Below are 20,666 nucleotides of genomic sequence, written 5' to 3'. Positions count from 1 at the left end.
ATAGAGTGACCCTTTAATAAATTAAAGTAATTTATTATACCTACCTTGTTGCCACATCGACAAGGAAGTTGTAACAATAAGGTATATTATTAACATTGCTAAAAAAAAGGAAAACAATACACAATTTTTTCAAAAACTTTTATTTTTTCTAAGTAAATTAATAATCTAGACCCTGTCTTAGCCTCTTGACTAAACCACGTTCTCGTTTAAATGCCAGTCGTTCTCTATTAGCCTTTTCAGCATTTCTCCTTATTTTTTCTTCCGTTTCTGGAGAAGGCTCTGGCTTTACATAGAGAGATTCTCTAATACATTTCCTTATTTTTTGTAAACAATCAGCCAAATTCAATTGCTGAGATCTAGTTAGATCAGATCGAAAAACTAGGTTTCCCTCTTTAGTTAATTTTGAATGGTACTAAAATAAGCAAAATTAAAATTTGAAATCAAATATTATATAAGATAGGTGTTACCTTTTCTAAAACTTTAGATTTTACTTTATCGCTTAGCCAATTTGCTGATTCTAAATGAAACCTTACATCGACCTTTGTATTAACTTTATTTACGTTCTGACCTCCCGGACCTGAACTTCTACTGTATGTAATATCTAACTGGTCCATAGGTACGACTCCATTGAAATCTACCCCTTCTTCAAAAATTGGCTACAAAATACTCAAAATTGTATTGATTCTTTAACAAATTATAGATTCATCTTGCTTACTTTTTCTACTGTTGTTAGTTTCAGGCTGCTTTGAGGGTATAAGTTGCTTAATGATATAGCGCTCTTATAAGCAATAGACCTCGCGAATGTTCTTGTAAACGATACAGACTTGTTTAAAATATTCGGTAATATACTCATTTTTAGTTGTTTCTGTGAATTTTTACACTGAAATTATTCTTTTAAATATTAGATTTATTCGAACCAGCTGATTATTGTCATCATATTGTCATTTTATTAGAGTGTGGCAGAAAATGCCAAATACTATATACCGTTCTGTGGTAACTGCATTTATTACCATAGATTCGAAAAGAAAAATAATGCGCTAGTTCTACAGATTTTAAATTTCACTTCTTCCTGTTTTTCATAGAAAAAATTATCTTTTTTTATAAACAATTATCTTGTCATACGAGTCATCTGCTTAGACCTGTGGCTTAGACAAGTTTTTTTAATACCTTAAAAAAGTTAAGAATTAAGTAGCTTAGCATGATTTTTAGAATAAAATGCAAATATATGCATAATTAAGTGATTGTGAAAAGCTCATTACCATTTTAAGTATTAACATATTGTTTTGTAATAAGGCATTGTAAGGTTTTAAACAAAAGTTGGTTTCATTAGCTTTCGACAATTTTTAAACTACTAAATTGAAGAAAATGGCAAGTCCATCTGAAATAGTGGCGGTTCTTCGCAACTCTTTTAAAAGCGGCAAAACGCTATCACTGGAATATCGCATAAAACAGTTAAAGAATCTTCACCGAATGTATACCGAAAAGGAAAAAGAGATTTTAACTGCAATGTACAAGGATTTGAGAAAAAGTAAAATGGAAGCTGTCGTTACAGAACTTGATATCCTTATAAATGATATTAAAAATACCCTTTACAATATAAGACAGTGGCACAAAAATGAGTATGTGCACAAAGATATAGCCAATCTTTTAGACACTGCTTATATCCAGAAAGATCCGTATGGTGTAGCTTTAGTTATTGGTATGGTTTAATTTAAGTTGTATGTTTTTTTTAAATAAATTTATATTTTTAGGAAGCTGGAACTATCCTTTACAATTATTATTGTTACCAGTACAGGGTGCTATAGCTGCTGGAAACTGTGTGTTATTGAAACCATCCGAAGTATCACAATTCACTGCAAAATTGCTGGCTGAAATTATTCCACAATATTTGGATCCAGACTGTTACAGAGTAGTTTTTAAATAATACAATAAAATAGTTACTATAATTCTGTGATTTAAGGTCTATAATGGTGGTCCTGAAGAAACAACTGAGGCATTAAAGGAAAAATTTGATATCATCTTTTATACAGGGAGTTCAGCTGTAGGGAAAATCATACATAGTGCTGCAAACAAGAACTTAACACCAACTATTTTAGAACTTGGAGGTAATATATCTAAATTTAAGGTAAGCCAATATATTAATTTGTTTATAATATTAAAGGAAAAAGTCCATGCTACATAGATAATTCTGTAAACTTGAAAAGGGCCGTTAGGAGAATAATTTGGGGTAAATTCCTCAATGTTGGACAAACGTGTGTTGCTCCAGATTATATTTTATGCACAACTGATGTTCAAAATAAGTTTATTGAGTTAGCTAAGGAAGTCATCACTGAGTACTTTGGAAAAAATCCAAAAGAAAGTCCGGATCTTGGCAGAATTATTTCTGACAAGCATTTCCAAAGACTCACAGCCCTTCTGAAGGATGGAAATGTAGCTGTGGGTGGTGAATATGATGCTAATGAAAAATATATCGCACCTACTATATTAATAAGTATAAAATTTATTTGGAAACAAATTATTTTGTTAATGTAAAACCTTTCAGATGCAAAAATAAACTCTGCAGTGCTTAATGAAGAAATATTCGGTCCTATTTTACCAATAGTAAACATAGATGATACAGTAGATGCTATTCAATATATTAATTCCAGAGAAAAACCATTGGCGCTGTACATTTTTTCTGATAACAAAAATGATGTTGAACTTATTTTGAAAAATACAAGTTCAGGTAAGTTTGCTTAAATTATACCTTATTTTTTACGTTTAAAAATACAAATTTTAGGAAGTGTATGTGTTAATGATACAATAATGCAACTGACAGTAGATACATTACCTTTTGGTGGTGTTGGCAACAGTGGCATGGGTTCATATCACGGAAAATTCAGTTTTGATGCTTTCTCACATAAAAAATCAGTTTTGTACAAAGACCTGGGATTTATAGGAGAGAAACTGTCTGAAGCAAGATATCCTCCGTATTCTCCAGGGAAAATGGCATATTTACGGTTTATGTTGACTAAAAGACCAATATCTCTCTCAATTCCTTCGAACCTTTTGTACTTTCTAACTGGTGTTTTAACCACCTATCTTATTCAAGCTTATCTTAAACATATGTCTTAAAAAAGAACTTATTAAACAGGTAAGGTAACTGTGAAACTCATATTCATATAAACGGTATTTTGTATTTAAGAATTATATTATTTTCAAGTTTGTAGTTGTTTAAATTAATTAACTATTTTTTAAACCTTTAAATTCGCGTCCTAATAGAAACATTTCAGTTGAATCTGATCGACTAGATTTCGGTTTTACCACATTGACTTTCTCGTAAAACTTTCCTATATCAAGTTCAAGTTTTTTGCTGTCACCACACTGCCACAATTTCATTAACACTGAAGCTCCCACTTTAGAATTCGTTATAGCAAACTTTAACACCATATAACAAAGTTTGATAATGTTTTCATTGTCTAAATCACGAATACCTGTTGCATTAGGTGCCATATCAGAAATAACTGCATCACATTTATTACCATTTAAAGCTTTTATAATAGTTTGTTCACTGGTGGGGTCTGTAAAATCAGCATTGCCAATTAGAGTTGCTCCCTACAATAAAATAAATATATTTTACTGCTTAATGGATAAAAATAAAAGGTCTTAATACCTCTATAGGGTATATAAGCTGTCTGTCAACAGATATCACTTTCCCTTGTAAAAGACTTTTGTCTGAAGCATCTGAATTGACTCGTTTTACAGTCACCTGTGTCCACGAGCCCGGAGAGGCACCACAATCAACGACATGATAACCTGGACGCAATATCTTAAACCTATCGTCGATTTCGATCAATTTAAATGCACTTCTGCAACGGTAATTCAGCATTTTTGCCTTTTCCACGTAAGGATCGGAGTTTTGCCTGGCCAACCATTCGTGAGAACTAACACCTTTTACTTTTCGTTTTAATTTGCCCGGAGATATCTCTTTGTAATTAAATGCAGCGGTTCGGAATGTTCTCAGTTGATTTATTACAATTTTCATGGTTTTTAATCATTAATAAGCTGTTAAAATTGTATTTTTTTTTGGTAAATTTGAAGGTTAATTATAAATATTCTTCTTTTTATTTTTTGCGGCATTAATATTTATATATTCCAGAATTTCTGTAAACGGCCGGATAATGCCGGCAACTGTTGCCTTAAATCCACATTACTATGTGTCGGATAACCCTAACAGCTACAGCTTTAAAACTAAAATACTGAATGCCAGTAAGCTTTAGCAGTAATGACCGAAAAATTGTATATCCATGAACATATATAATTTTTATATGATCTGTCAGACTTCCTTTTGTGCGTCACTTCTCAAGCCATAATATATTCAAAAGATGCTAAAAACGTCAAATTCGTTTTAAATGATTTGCTTGTGAAGTTAAATGTTTATTTCTCGATTTTGTTTGTTTCTTTAAATTAGAAAACCATTCTTCCAGGCAAATATTGATATTTTGTGAGCCTAGCTACAGGATATATTGAGAATTATGGACGAAGAGCCTAATATTTGCAGATTGTGCCTAGAAATTATCGGTGAAAATATTTCTTTCACCCCATTACAGCATAATAATGCTGTTATTCAAAATCTAAATTTAATTTGTTTCTCCACTATTAAGGTGACTGTAACATAGATAAATAAATTATTAGACCTAGAATGTAAATATTTAAGGAAATATCTAAAGTATTGGACATTTTCAGAACCTTCAAATAACAAAAAATCCAATTATATGTGAACAATGCAACAAAAAACTGAGGATATTCACCACTTTCAAGCAAAATATTATAAATAACGAATTCAAGATACAAAGCAATGAAAAAAATCGACAGAATGCCTTCCTTCAATCAATCTCAAATGATGTAGATAAAATTTGTCGTCTGTGTTTGAAAATATCTGATGACAAAAATAAATTTTACACTACTTTGAAAGAAAGGAACAGTTTAATTAAAAATTGTAAAATTTGTTTGGCAAGTATACCATATTGTAGTTTGTAAAAGAAATATAATTTAGTTGTTTCAGAATGCAAATTTAAAGAATCCATCTAAAATATGTCAGGTTTGTGAAGAAATTTTGGAGAGTTTAGCTGCCTTCACTGATAACTGTGATGAAAAGGAAAGAAAGTTAGTTTCTGCAGCTTCAGAAAAAGGAATTCTCAATTGCAGTGATCTTGTGGATATTTTTAATCTTAAGCAAGCAAAGAAGCTAAATAAAACTTGTTCAGAAGGTAATAATAATTTAAAACAAGTTGGGCTGTCTGTAAAAAGGAAAACAAAACTAAATATTGGCTCAAATGCATTAAAAAATACGATTGAGAGAGTTAAAAGCAACCTGAAGACCCAGTGTGAAGAGAGTCATGAGAAGAGTTCGTCTAAAGTCAAAAAAGAGAACTTGAAACAAATTAAAATAACAGATATGGCGCATACAAGTAAAACATCAAAAAATACTGTTATTCCTGGTGTTGAGGTTAAAAAAACGCATAGAACGTATGTTAAAAAAGACACAACAAAAAACAAAGTTCCTAATATCAGAAAACATCTAAAAATCTTAAATGAGATAAGGAAATCTCTGACGCTAGACACTACATATATTGATGCTGACACTACTGACGTTGGAGATGTTACCTTACAAAGCCTGGAAGATTATAATCCAGAAATTAATGGCATCCAAGAACTGTCAGACTTGTTGGATACCCAAACTGGTAAAACCAGCGGTAAAGATAACGCAGTTATTATTATGAATTTTCAAATTAAACCCAGTAACACAATCCTAGATCTTAAATCAGATGATGTAGATGACTGTGGTTCTGATAAATCAGAGGTTTTAGAAGAGAGTGTTGATGAGGTTGAGATTGAATTGAATATCGACGAGTTATCTAAAAATATTCAGGATAAAATTAATCTAAATAATGCGGTAGAAGTTGGTGAAAAACAGACTGAAAAATCACATAATACTGGTAATATTCGTATTCATCACCAGATTGTTGTAAAAAAATCAGAGGAAGACCTAGAACAAAAAGTAAGTAAAATAATCGTTCAAAAAGAAGATGTTTCTCCAAAAATTGAATTACAACATGAAAAAGTACAGGAAGCAGTGGTTCAAAAAGATGTTGTTAAAGGCAAGAGAGGAAGAAAAAGGAAGATACCCCTGCAAGAAGAATCTTCGGCTACTCCTTTGACAACAGCACAAAAACCAGTTACTAAGGGTAAAAGAGGAAGGCCAAGGAAGTATCCTTTGCCAGAAAATATCGACAAAGTTGTTGAGGTTCCTAAAAAAGGCAAAAGAGGGAGACCAAGGAAGTATCCCCTCCCAGAAAATATGGAGAGGGTTGAGAATGTGAGTGAAGAGAAGAAAGAATATGAGTGTGAAGAAAAAAATATTGAAATTACAGCTCAAAAAGTAGTTACTAAGGGTAAAAGAGGAAGAAAAAGGAAGATACCTCTGCAGGAAAGTGATGACAAAGTTCAGAGTGTTGATAAAGAGATTCCTGAAAGTACTGCTCAACAAGAAGAAGTTCCAAAAGTACCTAAAAAAAGAGGAAGAAAAAGAAAAATACCCTTGCCAGAAAATACTGAAACCCCTGAGAAAGTCACCGAAGAAAAAGATAAGGAAGAATCAAAACCTGAAGTTACTGCTCCAAAACAACAAAGAACTGAAACCGCCAACAATGAAGCTCCTATCGTACAAATTCTTGATGTTCTGGAAACATCACAGTCTGAAATATCTCCAGAATCGGATAATGTTATACAGCCTAACGAAAATGAAGAAGTAATTATGATAAATGAAGTTTCCGATTTCGATAAAATCGATACTCAAAAGGAAGTAAAAAATGAGGCTAAACCTTTTGACGTTACTATAATCCGAAGGAAGAAAAAGACAGTTGTTAATAGGGCTGAATTGGACAAGACTTGGCAGAAATTGACGGGGAAGGTTACCGATACGGAAGAGCAACAAGAATCGTCTCCGGAAGCGAAGCCCGCAGTAAAAGTACCGAAAAAAAGGGGCCCAAAACGGTAAGTTCATTTTGAATAGAAATGTTCACAAAAAAATTAAAACGTGCCTACTTCTCATAAAATCATTCATTATGACATTAAAACTCGGTATGCAAAGTTTCATAACATTCCGTAAAAGGCTTATGCCTCAAAAATCCGTGCGAAATTATGGTAATCGTTTGAATCCGCTAAACGCGGCCTGACGTCACTGCTTCGATCGGTAGTTCCGCGCGAGTAAACGGTGCTGTCTGCACGCTGAATACGACATATCGCGTTGTGCTCGGATGTAGTTTGTATGTTAAATTTGATTTATTGTGATTAATATTTGGAGTTTATTACTAGTTTAAAAACAAAGCTACTTAGTGAGATGGAGGACGGGTTTACTTGAAAGCGATAACAAACAACACTTGGTTTTTGACAATACAAAATTATTGAGTTTTTGAGCTAGTATTTAGGAGGAGGGGACCAAATTTTAAATTTTAATTATCATTTTAAACTGAAAATTTGCATGCGTATATAGAAGCTAAGACAAAGCTGTAAAATTATCGTATTATTGATCTGATATAGGGCCGTATTAAGGAGAAGGAGCCAAATCTTAAATTTTAATTGTATTGACCTGAAAATTCGCACACGTATACAGGGTGTCCAGTTGAAAATGAGGTACCTGCATGGGGAATAATGGGGATCTTGAAGACCGTTAAAGTTACAAGATCGGTTAAATAGAAGAAAAGTTGCGTTTTTGTGTGTCCAAAAATAATCTAGGTCTATTTCATTTAATATTCCATATACCGTTACGTAAATACAGGGAGAAAAAGAAAAATGTGCATTTTCTAAACACCACCATATTTTCTTTATTATTGGAGCTAAAGTCATCAAAATTTTTACATAGGGGTAAGGCAATATGGAAATTTTAAAAATCAAGTTTAAAAAAGTCTAGGCTTACTACGTTGCGCATGGCCGAAGTGCACTTTTGCTTTTCCTATGGGCGCCATATTGAAATACATGGTTGAAAACATTTTTAAGAAGGATTTTTAAAATGCCAAATTTAAATATGGCGCTCATAAGAAAAATAAAAGCTGACCTCGGCCGTGCGCAACATAGAAGGCCTAGGTTTTTCTTGATATCATTTTTAAAATTGCCATGTTGCCTTGCCCATATATTGAAATTTTGATTATCTTAGCTCCAATAATAAAGAAAATATGGTGGTTTTTCGAAAATGTTCATTTTTTCTTTTTCACCTTGTATCTACGTAACGATATGGATTTAAAATAAAATAGACATAGATTATTTTTGGGCACACAAATACGCAACTTTGCTTCCATTTAACCGACTTTCTATCTTCAACGGTTTCCAAGAGAGATCCCCATGTACCTCATTTTAAATTGAACACCCTATAGAACCCATATTAAGCGAAAAATTTACAAGTGAAAAAATTGATAAAAAAACTTTTTAAAAACAAGCTTAAAATTAAATGCACTTAAAGTAGAAAATAAGAATTAAAATCAAGGGGCGCAAAGCAACGATTTAAACTTCTGTGGATTATTTTTTGAAGTATTCATACACTCAGGGACAAAACACCACTTATTTGAACTCATTTTACTTCTTCAAAACACCAAAACAATGAAAATAAACAATACATCTTCGCGAACGTCTGTAAAAACAATGAGGCAAGTGCACGATCGTACGGACCCCATCGATCGATCAAAGCAGTGACGTCAAAAACAGGTAGCCTCAAGCCGGGTACGTTTTCTAGCCTTGCTGCATTTCTCAATTTTGTTTTGCGTTCATATGAGAAAATTATACTTTTTAATGCCATGTTTTTTTTACTCATATGTAGCTATCGAAATCCATTGAAATTAGAAATTAGTGAACATGTCTATTACTTTTTTTAAAATGGTATGAGTGTGTCACATTTTCTTTTTGTTTAGGAAACCTTCATCAGAGCTAAAAAAGAATAAACTAAAGAAGAAAGTGGTGTACCACCAGTGCCCTTGTTGCTCGTTTAAAACTACTTCGAAATTATCTCTTATCCAACACAAATACATACACAACGTTCTAGGCAATTTCTCTGAATATCAGTGTAGTCAGTGTCAATTTAGAACATCGGTTGAAGAGTTATTCACTCAGCATATGGTAGGTAATATATAGAATAAGTTTTTGGGTGAAATTTGGCCTCATTTTTAGGGTTCCGTAACTTCTAGCAAAAAACGCATATTTGGACACTCAGGGGAATCAAAATTTATAGATTTAGCTATACATATGTAATTAAATCATAAAAAATATACAGTATGTCCCCGAATTGTCTTTACAAGAGGAGAAACATTTTTATTACTGGCATTTTGAGAAAAATAATCATATCTTCATAAAATTTTTTGCTTGTTCTATAATGAATAATTCCGTTTATACTTTTCCAAATCTCCATTCGGTTTTATCGAAAATAAAAAAAACGACGTGAAAATAAAATTTAATTTTTTAAGTCCTAATCATCAAAACGTGTTTCTATAAGGGCTCTAACTCACTGACGACCAGGTCGCAACGAACCTGGGCCCGAATTCTGTAACTTTGACATAAAAACGTTACGCTTTCAAAGCGGTGAGCAAAAGCATGCGATTAGCGGAACGCAAAGCAGTCGATTTTGGTATTCTCGTTGCCGTGCGAATCGTTTTCTGGATACGCGTTGAGCACATATTGACAGCATCGCAATTTCGCCGGTATCTAATAGTCAAATGCGAATAAAATAATGAAAAATGTCAATGTGACGTGAATTTGCCGTGGGTTAACGGCCATTCACCGGTGGGTGAATGGCCGTTATGCCTTGCGGAACGTTTTCAATGGGCCACCCTGTATGTATAATAAACTTTATTTTAGATGACTACTCACATCAGCAGCCAACTCATCTTCGGATGCATCTTTTGCGACGCGTTCACCAGCAAACGGAAGCACCCCATGATGAACCACGTGTTACTCCAACACGACGACAAAGACGTGGCCAACATGTTCTACTGTTGCGTCATGAACAAGGATACGTCCGACGAGTACTTCGAGTGCTTCCAGTGCCACTTCCAGTCGGTGGAGGAGGCGGTGATGCCCGATCACGTGATCGATCACAACCAAGACGTCCCCATCAAGAACCCGGAGGTGCCGATGTTCAGGTGCCAGCGGTGCTCGTACAGCACCAAGTCGGAGGAGATGTTGCAGAGGCACATGGACATCAAGCACGACACGGAATCGATTATGATCAAGCAGGAAGAACCGGAAGTAGAACTGCTGTTATGTGATATGTGTCCCTACCGGACGATACACAAGAGGAGTTTGGCCAATCACAAAAATAAGAAGCATCCTCCTCAGTAAGTCTTAGAATGTAGAATGTTTGGGGGGTAGGGAATGCAATCCCGCAAATACGGGATCCCTCTAAGATTCCGCGGGATCAAAGTTGCGGGATTTACTGTGCGGGATCCGCGGGATCAACACATTACCAAACATTACTACTGGGTAACCGAATCGATCTCAATTAAGATCAAACCGCTTCGTTCCGGGCCGATGCGTCGACGCTCGGAACCCGGGGGATTCCCCTTACGGCTTAGCCATTAAAAATAAGTGAAACAAACAGGCTAGTTGTTAGATTTCTTTCTGGCGTATGTGCGTAAGTGAAGAAAAGCGTTTAACTAGTACTTGTGGACAATTTCGTCAAATAAATTGCCGGACATAATTATTGGGACAAGCAAAATTTTACGGTAAATTTAAAGTTGAATATCTCTTGAACTAAAAAAGATTTTGGGATGCGGTTTGGACTAGGTTTTACATGAATCTATTGTGATGAAGATGCTGATGTGGTTTTCGAAAATATATTTAGCGAATTCTCGTATACAGGGTGTTTTATAAGAGTGTGAAAATTTGATCAAGAATCTTTTTTACCGCAAATTTACAATTTATTTTTACCAAGTACGACGAATCTGTATTGAAATTAGAAAAAACAATTTGATCGGTTTTTCATTTTTTTCTTGTTTTAAGGAAAATACGACGTTTTTTTCGAAAAATATGCATTTTTAGTCATACGTATGGCCCTAAATGGTACAAAAAGCTTTGTACATTCTGCATATGCCAAACAATTATTGATATAGAATGTATCTAAAAGCAGATAACTAACACAAGTTAAAAAAAACCTCAATCAGAATAATATTTTTATTTATCAAATAAGTAGATAAATTATAATAAAATTTAAGTTTATTTAATATTAAATATATTTTTTGAACACCCTGTATGCATCGGTGTCCAAGTAGAAAAGTACATACCTTTGGCAATCTTCAACATAATTTGGCTTTGGAATAAAATGTATAAGCACTTGTAAATATTTTGTTTTCGTATGATCTCTGCCTTGCTGATTTGAGCTTGATTTTTATCAAATTTGGTTGATAAAAATGTATCGAAATACAAAGAATATTCATGCATTTTTATATCAATTGGAATGTCTACTATTTATTCTTACAGTACACTTTTTTGGCTTATTTCTAACCAAACCCTTTTGTCCTGCTAAATTTATCTTCCAACGCACTGTGCGCTCGTCCGTCAAATGCAAAAATAACTGTCACTGTCTAAAATCTTTAGCGCCAACTTCAACTCGGTCCCCAGATGACGTAAAAAAACTGACAGTGCAGGAAGATAGGAATCGAACTATCCTTATCTCTATAGTATCCTTGGGTTAGACCTCAAAAAAATTCTCTCCAAGTATGAGCTCTTATTTTAATAGGAAGATCCTCCGCCTTTCATTTTTCTATTTTTTCCTTATTAGAAAGAAAAATTCGTATCTCGGTATTTACTATTCGGAAAATTGTATCTCTATGAACTGGTTATAGCACGAGCCACTCTTAGTTAATCTGCTTAAAAAAATTCGTAAATTTTACTTTTTTCAGTGTCAAGAATCCCTCAACGACAACAAAACCCAACACCGGCAAACAGTTCTTTTGCGCGAGCTGCGATTACAGCACCTTCCGCAAGGTCAACATAGCCAGGCACGTTTTGGTCCACATGACCAAGCAAAACGTGGAGTATTTCGAATGCAACCATTGCTACTTCGAAACGAAACATCGCAGGAGCTTCACGAGGCATATGGAGGCGCGGCACCGAGTATTAGTGTAGATCTGTGGCTTTGATTGGACAAAAACCCAGTAAATATGTTAGATAACTTAAGTTACAAAATGCTGCAAGTGAGGAGGGGAGGAACTTAACAGTCAATAGAATTCTAACCTCACTCTGTCAATGGTTTATGTCTAAGGCAGTATTCAGTTGTTTATTCCGGACCGGTAAACTACGGTAAACCGTCTTCCGTAATAAGAAAACTTTCAGGAAACAGATAGAAACGGAACATAAAACCATAAGTACTATACAGTGTTGCCATACTATTTCTTATTTACTAAAATCTTGGATAAAAACAGTATATCCGAAAAATTGTAGAAACCAGGAAATGAAAATTAACTTTATTAATATTTAGCTATATTTTCTTAAATATCAAGGATAACAGGGCAACTCTCGTTATATTATACAGGGTATTTTTATAGCGTGGCCGACATTGCAATATTTATAATGCTATATTTCAATTTTTTTAAATGCAACCCACTGTATATTATTTTTTATTTAGATGCAGAATTAGAAAACGAGCATTTTTTTGTACCTAAATTTTTTTCAGTTTTTATTTTGCATATGGCTTTTTCAATAGTAAAATATAAGATAAAAATCATGAGGTACAACATTTATATAAACCTTGTTTTTTTTCATTTCTTTGTCAACAATATTATATACTGATATTGCACTCCCACACACTAGTGGGCCACCCTGTATAGTTTCACTTATATCTAATCTTTTTATTGTAGTTATTTGTCCTTTTTTGTAGCGTTCCTCCCTTTTTTGCTGTATTTTGTAACATATATCACCAAAGTGCCTTTAATATTGTTTTAAATATAAAAGTTACATTATTTGTGACGTAAGGTAGCTTAGTGGCTTTATACAAGGTACGCCAAACAGTTGGAAAAAACTTTTTTTTTATTGTTGAACTTCGAACTTGTTGCGGTTTTTTGTCACACCCTGTATATCATGTAGTGTATTTTTGAGATTTGGGAATATTTAAGGTATATGTAATTTTTCCTCAAAAATATTAGCTAGCCCAAACTTATCTGTACATTTTTTCAAAATGTAAATCTAGCATTATACTCTTTTTTTAATTATTTTTTCATTTCAGTTATACCTATATTAAATATATTTCTATATAAGCCTAGTATTACTATTTCGCTATCTTATATAAAGATAGATAAAAGAAATGTTTATAATTTTCTTTTTGTATATTTTTATATCATAAAAGGAATAGTATACAGTTTTATCTAAATAACAATTAAATTTTAATGCTTTTTATATATATTTAGATATGTTTTTTTTTCTAGGGTCTAAGGATATTATATTAACATATTTTAATATAGCGTTTGACATTTTTTACGTTTTAATTATTAATATTAGATTATATTTATTATATTATCCATCTTGTTGTTTCGTCTAAGCTTGTAAATAAATAAAAAAACAGTTTGCTAAAATAAGGTTTTTATTTCTTTTGATTTTTTCTAATACGGTACGTTATCTTAAAACGATAAATATAATAGTATTTTTAACAATCTTTGGTCGGTTTATGGAGTTTATTAATTATTTTATATAAATGATTGACTAGAAGGAGGAAGTGCGCTATATTTTCCCGTTAATCACAGTTTTTAGTTAGCTCTAAATCGAGACAAGGAAAATAAATGGACTGGTTTGGTTAAATTTACTTTTAAAACGTTCAGTTCACATTTTGAGAGCCACCGGATTGTTATTTTTTCGCGAAAAAAAAATATTGCTCGAAATATTTACACTTATTTATGAAAGACATTGTATAAACTATCAGCAAAAAAATGAAAAAACTTAAATATTTTTCATTTACCATATGAAATGATAAAAAATATAAATGTTATACAGGGTTTCTCTCCGATAAGTGCAGGTATTCAAGGCCTATGAGGTTTTTACAGCAAAAAAAATTGTTGAATATATTATATTTTCTTAACATTTTCCAGGATATATAATTAAAAAACTTTTTAGTGCCGCAGGTTTATTTTCCTGAAACTTCTTGACGGTATTATCGATACCCTGCAACGTTGCCACCTCTTACGTTAAACACATTCTGCATATTTTTGCGTTTATAACCATCACAGTAATTTTAATTTTCTACATAACAAATTATGAAAACTATTTTAATTATAATTAATAAATTATTAATAATTCTAGAAAAACGCATTGTACATATTTTTTAATATGCTCTAATACATTTTTACAATTATTTTCAACTGAACTTAAAGAATAAAGCAATTATTATTGCATATTCGCCATATTAGAAATTTTTTCAGTCAAGTGTATACTTTCTTATACATGTGGCAACACAGGGCATCCAATAAGCTTAATGTAGGCGGTTCTCAAAATGTCGGCATTAATTATTTAAATTTTCAAAGTTAAATAACTCGGTCATTTTCAATTTATTCTAAAAATGGTAAACAGAAAATGTGTTTCTTTTATCGAGATCTACCAGCCCTGAAAATATTTGCACTTATTTTTTAAGATACCTTGTATATTTATTGTCATTTTTAAGCTGTCAAAATCTCATAGAATATAAGGGACAGTATGAAGTGACAACATTGCATGCTCTTAGTAAAGAGTTCTGCAGTTCTAAAAAGTTTTGTAAAATGCACAGGAAAGTGTAAAAAAATTAACTCATAGGCGTGTTTGATCTTGATAGAGTAGAAAGTAAAAAAACTTAATATATTTTTAATATAGTATAAGAAACAGTTGACAGAATGACAGTTTCCTGTTATGTCACTAGGTGTCACTAATGAAGCGTCAAAATCTCATAGATTACACAAGTAAAATTGTTTTTTTATAAAATCATACTCTCACAATATAAATAAATGACAAAAATCCACTTATTTTCTTGCCTATTGTTCTAAATAAGGGAGATACTTAGGAACGCGGCGATTTTTTGATTGAAAGTGAAGTTTTTTGATTGTCTAGATTATTGCAGAGAGCAAACAGTGCTCGCCTCCTTTCTCTTACTCAAGGTTTCAGCCCTTCTTTTCAAACCCTCCAAGTACACTTCCCTATTAAACATTCCCGCTGCCAATGGTATTCTAAAAAAAAACGTAAATTTAAAAAAAAACGCCGTCACAGTAGCCCGCAATTATTATTTCGAAGACCACCATGACGCCGTTTTTTTTCCTCGATTTTACACGGTATTACTTACGTGTCAAGTCCCGGTCTCAAATGGACCTTGAAAACGCCCCAAACCGGCTTGTGATCTGAACTGGTTATGCTCGGAACTGAATCGTACACCAAACATTGTAAAGGTGGATTTTCTAGGGCTCCGCTAAGCCTTCTGGCGTTCTTTTGCTTGTAGAGGATCCGGTCCGTATAGGCTGGTGTTCTTTGTTTGGATGAGGAATCAAAGTTTTGAGTGCCTGGATCATACTGGAAGGAAGAAGAGAACATTCTCTATAGAAAAATCAATAAAAGTTGCACCTTGTTGTATCAAAGATGTTGAAACTATTACCCCAAGGCTATTACCAAATTAATTACTAAAAAATGAAAATAGATTATCACAAAAGTGTGGTCTGAATTTTAACATGTAAAACGGTGATGTATAATAGATACTCAAATGTATTAAAAAGAGATAAAAGTTTGGTTGATACATTTCTTCTATGCGGTATTGCCGGATTTTGGTTAAAAATTTCAAACCGCACAAGTAGGCATTTACGAAAAATGTTGCATCTAGGGTTGGAACTTTATTTTTCACAATTAGTTACTCATTTTACTACAGCTGTTAATACTTACTATAGCTGTTACTTACTACAGCTGTAGAATAGAATTATATTTAGCTTTGATATACAGGGTGTTTCAGAAAACGTGCCATCTCTCGTGGGGAGATTCGTCCGATTCTGTTTTGTTTCGTTGCTACTTTTAGTGATTTGAATGCAATTTTGAGGGTAAAAATTACTATAAGTGCTACATATTTTAATGCCAAAAAAGTGTCGATAAATTTATCAGGCACGTGCATATGGATTATCACTGGAATATTTTTCAAAAAAAAAACATGTGCGCCACTGACTTTTTTCTTTTGATATCAAAATTGTCTAGGACGTTTAATGCCAATTAAAAGTGATCTCTTGATATTTTGTCGAATTCGACCTCCTTGATGAGATAAACGCAATTTTATTAATCACAGTTAATGAAATTAAAATAAAAGTGAAATTAATAAGTTAATTATTTTACCTAATTTATTATTACAGTTGAGGTTTGGAACCTTTGGTGTTACACAGCAAAATAAAATTACACTAAATCACCACAATACACCAAAACACTTTTACGTTTACACTGGACGCGCGTTTCACTAACCATGTTAGCATCATCAGCCAGATGATTATAGACTAAAAAATTTATTACGAAATATTATTACTATTAGTTATTATTAATATTAGTCCAATATAAACCGTGTTTATAGGAACTTTTTTTCATATTTTTTGATGAGAAAACAATGAGTACTTATTTAAAACTTTCTCAAGTTAATGATAATATATTTTTTAAAGGTTGCTATTAGACTTGGATCAAGGCAAATGAATAAAATTGCGTTTATCTCATTAAGGAGGCCGAAATCTTGGAGGAATCTCCCCACCAGAGATGAGACATGTTTTCTGAAACACCCTGTATATTATCTTCAGTTCAGTAGTGTACATGAAAGTTTTTAAAATAAGTACCTAATTTTTTTCAAATTTATTTAAGACTAAGATAATAATATGCTTATTCTGGATCAATCAGGGAAGGCTCTTGGGTCAGCGTTTATCTACATGTCTAAAAGTGAATCGCTATGGCGTTCTTGTAAGTCGGAGAGAGAAAAATGCGAAGTGTTCTCTTACATATATCGCTGCCTACACCCATAAAAACCGGCAACACTGTATGCCGCTTTTTATTTCTCTGTCTGTCAACCGCTCATTTATATTTATCTCTGTCACATGCATTAAAATCACAGACCAGGGAGACAAAGTGTCCAGGACTGTATATGTGTTTATGTTTTTTCTTAAATACCTTATAAGTTGGTGGAAAAGTTATCTTGGCTTCTGAAAATCCCCTAAATGCAGCACCATCGGCTAAAACAGTGCACAATTGGTCATAGTGCATGTATCCATGAGGTAGATGCGACGGTAGGGGGAAACTAGTGTTTGACAGCCACTCCAACACTTTGCTTCTGGGCGTGGCCAGACGAAAATTCAAATCTCCTGACCAGAAAACGTAGTCGAAATTTTGAGTCACGTCTATAAAAAAACGTCGTCAAGTAACCAAGAAAAAGTAGCAACAAATGTTTTTTGTTAAAGGCGTGGTTGAATTTATTATACATACGTATTTTTTTATTAATAAAAACAGTTTTCTTTCAATATGTTGAGTTGAAAGTTAGAAAACTAAATAACACTATACATACAAACGTTGTAACTGATCCATTATTGTCCACAATCTCGCGAAAATCTGAAACAGAAAACATACAAAATTAATATTTGATTAATGTCAAATCCTTGACAGACCCACAAAAAATATTTACAACCAATGATAAGTAAATGATCAAGTAAAAAATATTAAGGACAAATCAACACAAAAATTTTATATACATATGATGACAAAAAATGGTAGTATTTTAACATGTTTTAATGGCAATCCCTCTTTAACAAAGAAAAGAATAATGTAATAATAAAACATAATATATTAAGGGACTCATTTACTGATGGACTCCCTGCGTAAATGTTTGTACAAGACCTTACCACTAGTTTTTCACTAAACGGCATTGTACAGCAATAATACACCGAGTCCTGATCTATTCTCGACCTTATGTCAACTATATTTAGGGTTGAAATTAAGCTAGCCATTCTTTAGGACCAAGCGTAATGTTAGTTGCATATTATAACACATGAAATATACCCAACGTCATATTAAGAAATACCCAGATAGAAAATATAAAAAAATATATTAAAAACAAGCAATAATGGACAAGTGCTTCATCACCAAGTGCTGTAATATTGTAAAATGCCTGATTAAGGTAGTGAATATTATTTACAAGTGAAATATGGTGATGGAAAACCAAAAATGGGATAAAATCCAAAACAAACCAATTTTTTTTACTTACTCACAGCTAAAAGAAGAACATCCAGAGGACTGACACTTTAAAGAAAAGTTGGAAGCCAAAAAATTCAAATAATCAACATTAATTCTTATACCTTATCAACAGTATATTATAATACAATATATAAATACATATGTATAATAAATCAACAAATAAGCACACTGGTTTTGATTCTAACAAGAGTTATCCAAAGTATTATGGTTATAAAAATAAATATTGCAAAGTAATGAGTTAGAATCAAGTCCCAGTTTTGCAATAAAATTATAATACAAAAAAATATATTACCTTTGTTTTTATTTTTGCATGGAAGAACTCTGGGCAAATCCAAGGAATTAACTATTCTCTTTACATCGCTGACGCGTTCCTTGACTTTTTCCTGATGCGCCGTCAAATGCGCAGTTACAAACAAAAACGAAGTTCCGAAAATCATAAAAGAACTGGCAACGGCGCCTTTGGTGCGAAATGCGCTGCCCGGTCTGACAGATAAACTGGCATCTTCCGGCACGGAAATGTACCATATCAAGTCGCGCCGAATAAAAATACACAGATGTAGAGTTCCTAAAATATTTTTAATGAAATTAATAATGTATGATAAAGGAAAAAAAAACGGCGTCACAGACGGCTGGGTTAGGTTTGAAGGTCAAGCCTTAGAGGTCATTTACTTAGCCCGTACACTTCTTTATTTTATAATGGCGCTCACTACCAGTAAGAAAATTATGTATAATTAGTGTTAATTTTTGACATACTTTAATCAATTTTTATTATATGACATCGCCAAAATTAGCATAGATTGTCATTCCGCGCCGTCTTTGACGCCGTTTTTTCTTTCGATCATATGGTATAATAGAGGTTCTTGTTATTTTTACCTAAACTGGTAGAATGATAGAGTATATGTGATGGTCCGATAGTTTCCTGTAAAGACACCTCCCATTCAAATTTCTCTGAACAGGACTCTTGAGTTCCAAAACTTAATATGTCCGGAACATGTTTTATTCCGATAGGCAGAACAAAGTCATTCAATTCCCTACAAGAATTCTTCAATATTTAACAAAGAATAAAAGAAATATCAGGATATCTATTAAAGTTGGTGTGCTGGCCATCAAAGACAAAGTAAAACAACAACAAAGTAAAAAAGTAGATATATATAGAAAAATTGTATATGTTTTTATTTCAATGACAAGTGTCAATTTTATCAAAAGTCAAATAAAAAATTAAACATTGCGCTGTGAATTTGTTTATATTTTGATGACATTCACTCCAACTTTTATTGATTTTCCTAATTATCAATAATAGTTACTTAGGTGGAGAATGCCCATTCATGTTCCATGTTCCCACAAATATAGTTATTTCCCTGTTTGGACAAATTCTATCCAACTCAGGGGATCCTAGAAGAGAATTTGCACCAATTTTTCCATGCAGAAAGTTCCTTTCTCTAGCTTTTATTGTAGGAATAGGATGTAAAGTGCTAACATCTAGATAAACATAAAAAATATAATTAAACTTAACTATAATATCTATAAGAAAATACTTTCTTTCTTTTAGAACACTCTCATGAGAACCATATTTTTCTAAAGGTTTATCTAAATTTGAATTCTCAATATCTTCAGAAAACAAGTGACTGTCTGATAAACTGTTTTCCCTCTTCAAAATACTAGTAGGCTAAAACATATTTATTTTCATATAAAAATAAATAAAGAAAAAACTCAAAAATATCACTTACTGGGGCCAGCAAGTCATTATTCATGACCGATCCATTTTTAGTGTCGAAACTTAAAGGTCTTTTGGAAATTTTAATTGAACTATTTGCTTCGGAATGTGTCAAGTTTTTTAAGCTAGGTTCCTTCGCGCTTTGAGTCCTATTTACGGTAACTCCTACTTTATTGGGAGGCTTATTAGGCAACAGAAAACTTGCAAAACCTTTATGTTTAGGCTTAACACGGTCTTGGCTCATTTTTTCTCTGGCAGCAGCTGATATGATTTATTGATTTTTCTAAAATTAAACTTATAGATTTTCGCACTATTGACCTATAAAACTTACCTAACAGTTTCTATTAGAGTAGCTCTTTAGAATCAGAATATTTTAAAAAACTTTTCACATACCTAATACAGTCAATTTTAAATGTTTGTATTTTAAATCTGACTAATCGATTCTGGAGATACATTACGGCCAAGTTAAAAAAATAAAACGGTTTGCGTTTTTCTCATTTATAGTAATAATACATTAATAAAAATTGTGTAAGTTTCCATATCTGTTTCTTTTAAGTAGATTTTTGACATTTTGTATAACAAAAAATTATTTATAAAGAATTTTTTATTTTTTTCAAGTATATGACATATGATGACAGAATTTTCTTCTTATCTTTATTTGAAGTTACATCACATGTCTGTCATATATAAATGCACGACGGTAGCTTGATTAAACTATTAA

At 32.5% G+C, this 20,666-nt stretch overlaps 5 protein-coding genes across 6 annotated transcripts; 2 read left to right on the top strand and 3 right to left on the bottom strand.

Moving 5' to 3' along the window:
* Positions 1-131: 131 nt before the first annotated feature.
* On the bottom strand, positions 132-928 carry LOC115884301 (peptidyl-tRNA hydrolase ICT1, mitochondrial). Its single transcript, XM_030902841.1, has 3 exons — positions 716-928; positions 468-656; positions 132-412 (listed from the first exon to the last, which is right to left on the bottom strand). The coding sequence occupies exons 1-3, from the start codon at positions 851-853 to the stop codon at positions 158-160; spliced, it is 582 nt and encodes a 193-aa protein (XP_030758701.1). The 5' UTR covers positions 854-928; the 3' UTR covers positions 132-157.
* A 190-nt stretch (positions 929-1,118) lies between these two features.
* On the top strand, positions 1,119-3,204 carry LOC115884302 (aldehyde dehydrogenase, dimeric NADP-preferring-like). The gene is made up of 6 exons (XM_030902842.1): positions 1,119-1,699; positions 1,752-1,909; positions 1,961-2,105; positions 2,162-2,491; positions 2,543-2,725; positions 2,780-3,204. The coding sequence occupies exons 1-6, from the start codon at positions 1,366-1,368 to the stop codon at positions 3,112-3,114; spliced, it is 1,485 nt and encodes a 494-aa protein (XP_030758702.1). The 5' UTR covers positions 1,119-1,365; the 3' UTR covers positions 3,115-3,204.
* On the bottom strand, positions 3,204-4,091 carry LOC115884304 (rRNA methyltransferase 2, mitochondrial). The gene is made up of 2 exons (XM_030902843.1): positions 3,653-4,091; positions 3,204-3,594 (listed from the first exon to the last, which is right to left on the bottom strand). The coding sequence occupies exons 1-2, from the start codon at positions 4,022-4,024 to the stop codon at positions 3,223-3,225; spliced, it is 744 nt and encodes a 247-aa protein (XP_030758703.1). The 5' UTR covers positions 4,025-4,091; the 3' UTR covers positions 3,204-3,222.
* A 262-nt stretch (positions 4,092-4,353) lies between these two features.
* Positions 4,354-13,450, top strand: LOC115884387. The gene is made up of 6 exons (XM_030902948.1): positions 4,354-4,643; positions 4,726-4,992; positions 5,045-7,035; positions 8,943-9,147; positions 9,883-10,361; positions 11,925-13,450. Exons 1-6 carry the CDS (start codon positions 4,515-4,517, stop codon positions 12,148-12,150), a joined length of 3,297 nt encoding a protein of 1,098 aa, XP_030758808.1. The 5' UTR covers positions 4,354-4,514; the 3' UTR covers positions 12,151-13,450.
* Positions 13,451-15,020: 1,570 nt separating this feature from the next.
* Positions 15,021-20,568, bottom strand: LOC115884388 (inositol polyphosphate 5-phosphatase E). 2 transcript variants are annotated; one of them, XM_030902949.1, is made up of 9 exons: positions 20,277-20,568; positions 19,959-20,228; positions 19,771-19,897; positions 19,536-19,710; positions 19,105-19,262; positions 18,524-18,796; positions 17,155-17,381; positions 15,320-15,543; positions 15,021-15,206 (listed from the first exon to the last, which is right to left on the bottom strand). In XM_030902949.1, exons 2-9 carry the CDS (start codon positions 20,187-20,189, stop codon positions 15,092-15,094), a joined length of 1,530 nt encoding a protein of 509 aa, XP_030758809.1. In that variant the 5' UTR covers positions 20,190-20,228; positions 20,277-20,568; the 3' UTR covers positions 15,021-15,091. The 2 variants fall into 2 exon arrangements, with proteins under 2 accessions (XP_030758809.1, XP_030758810.1); XM_030902950.1 differs by having other exon boundaries at positions 20,339-20,545.
* Positions 20,569-20,666: the final 98 nt, after the last annotated feature.

This window comes from Sitophilus oryzae, unplaced genomic scaffold, assembly GCF_002938485.1.
Source record: "Sitophilus oryzae breed Bouriz unplaced genomic scaffold, Soryzae_2.0 scaffold_227_pilon_pilon, whole genome shotgun sequence".
Taxonomy (NCBI): Eukaryota; Metazoa; Arthropoda; class Insecta; order Coleoptera; family Curculionidae; genus Sitophilus; species Sitophilus oryzae.
Note: the sequence above shows the minus strand (reverse complement) of the source record. Positions and strands in the feature narration are given on the sequence as shown.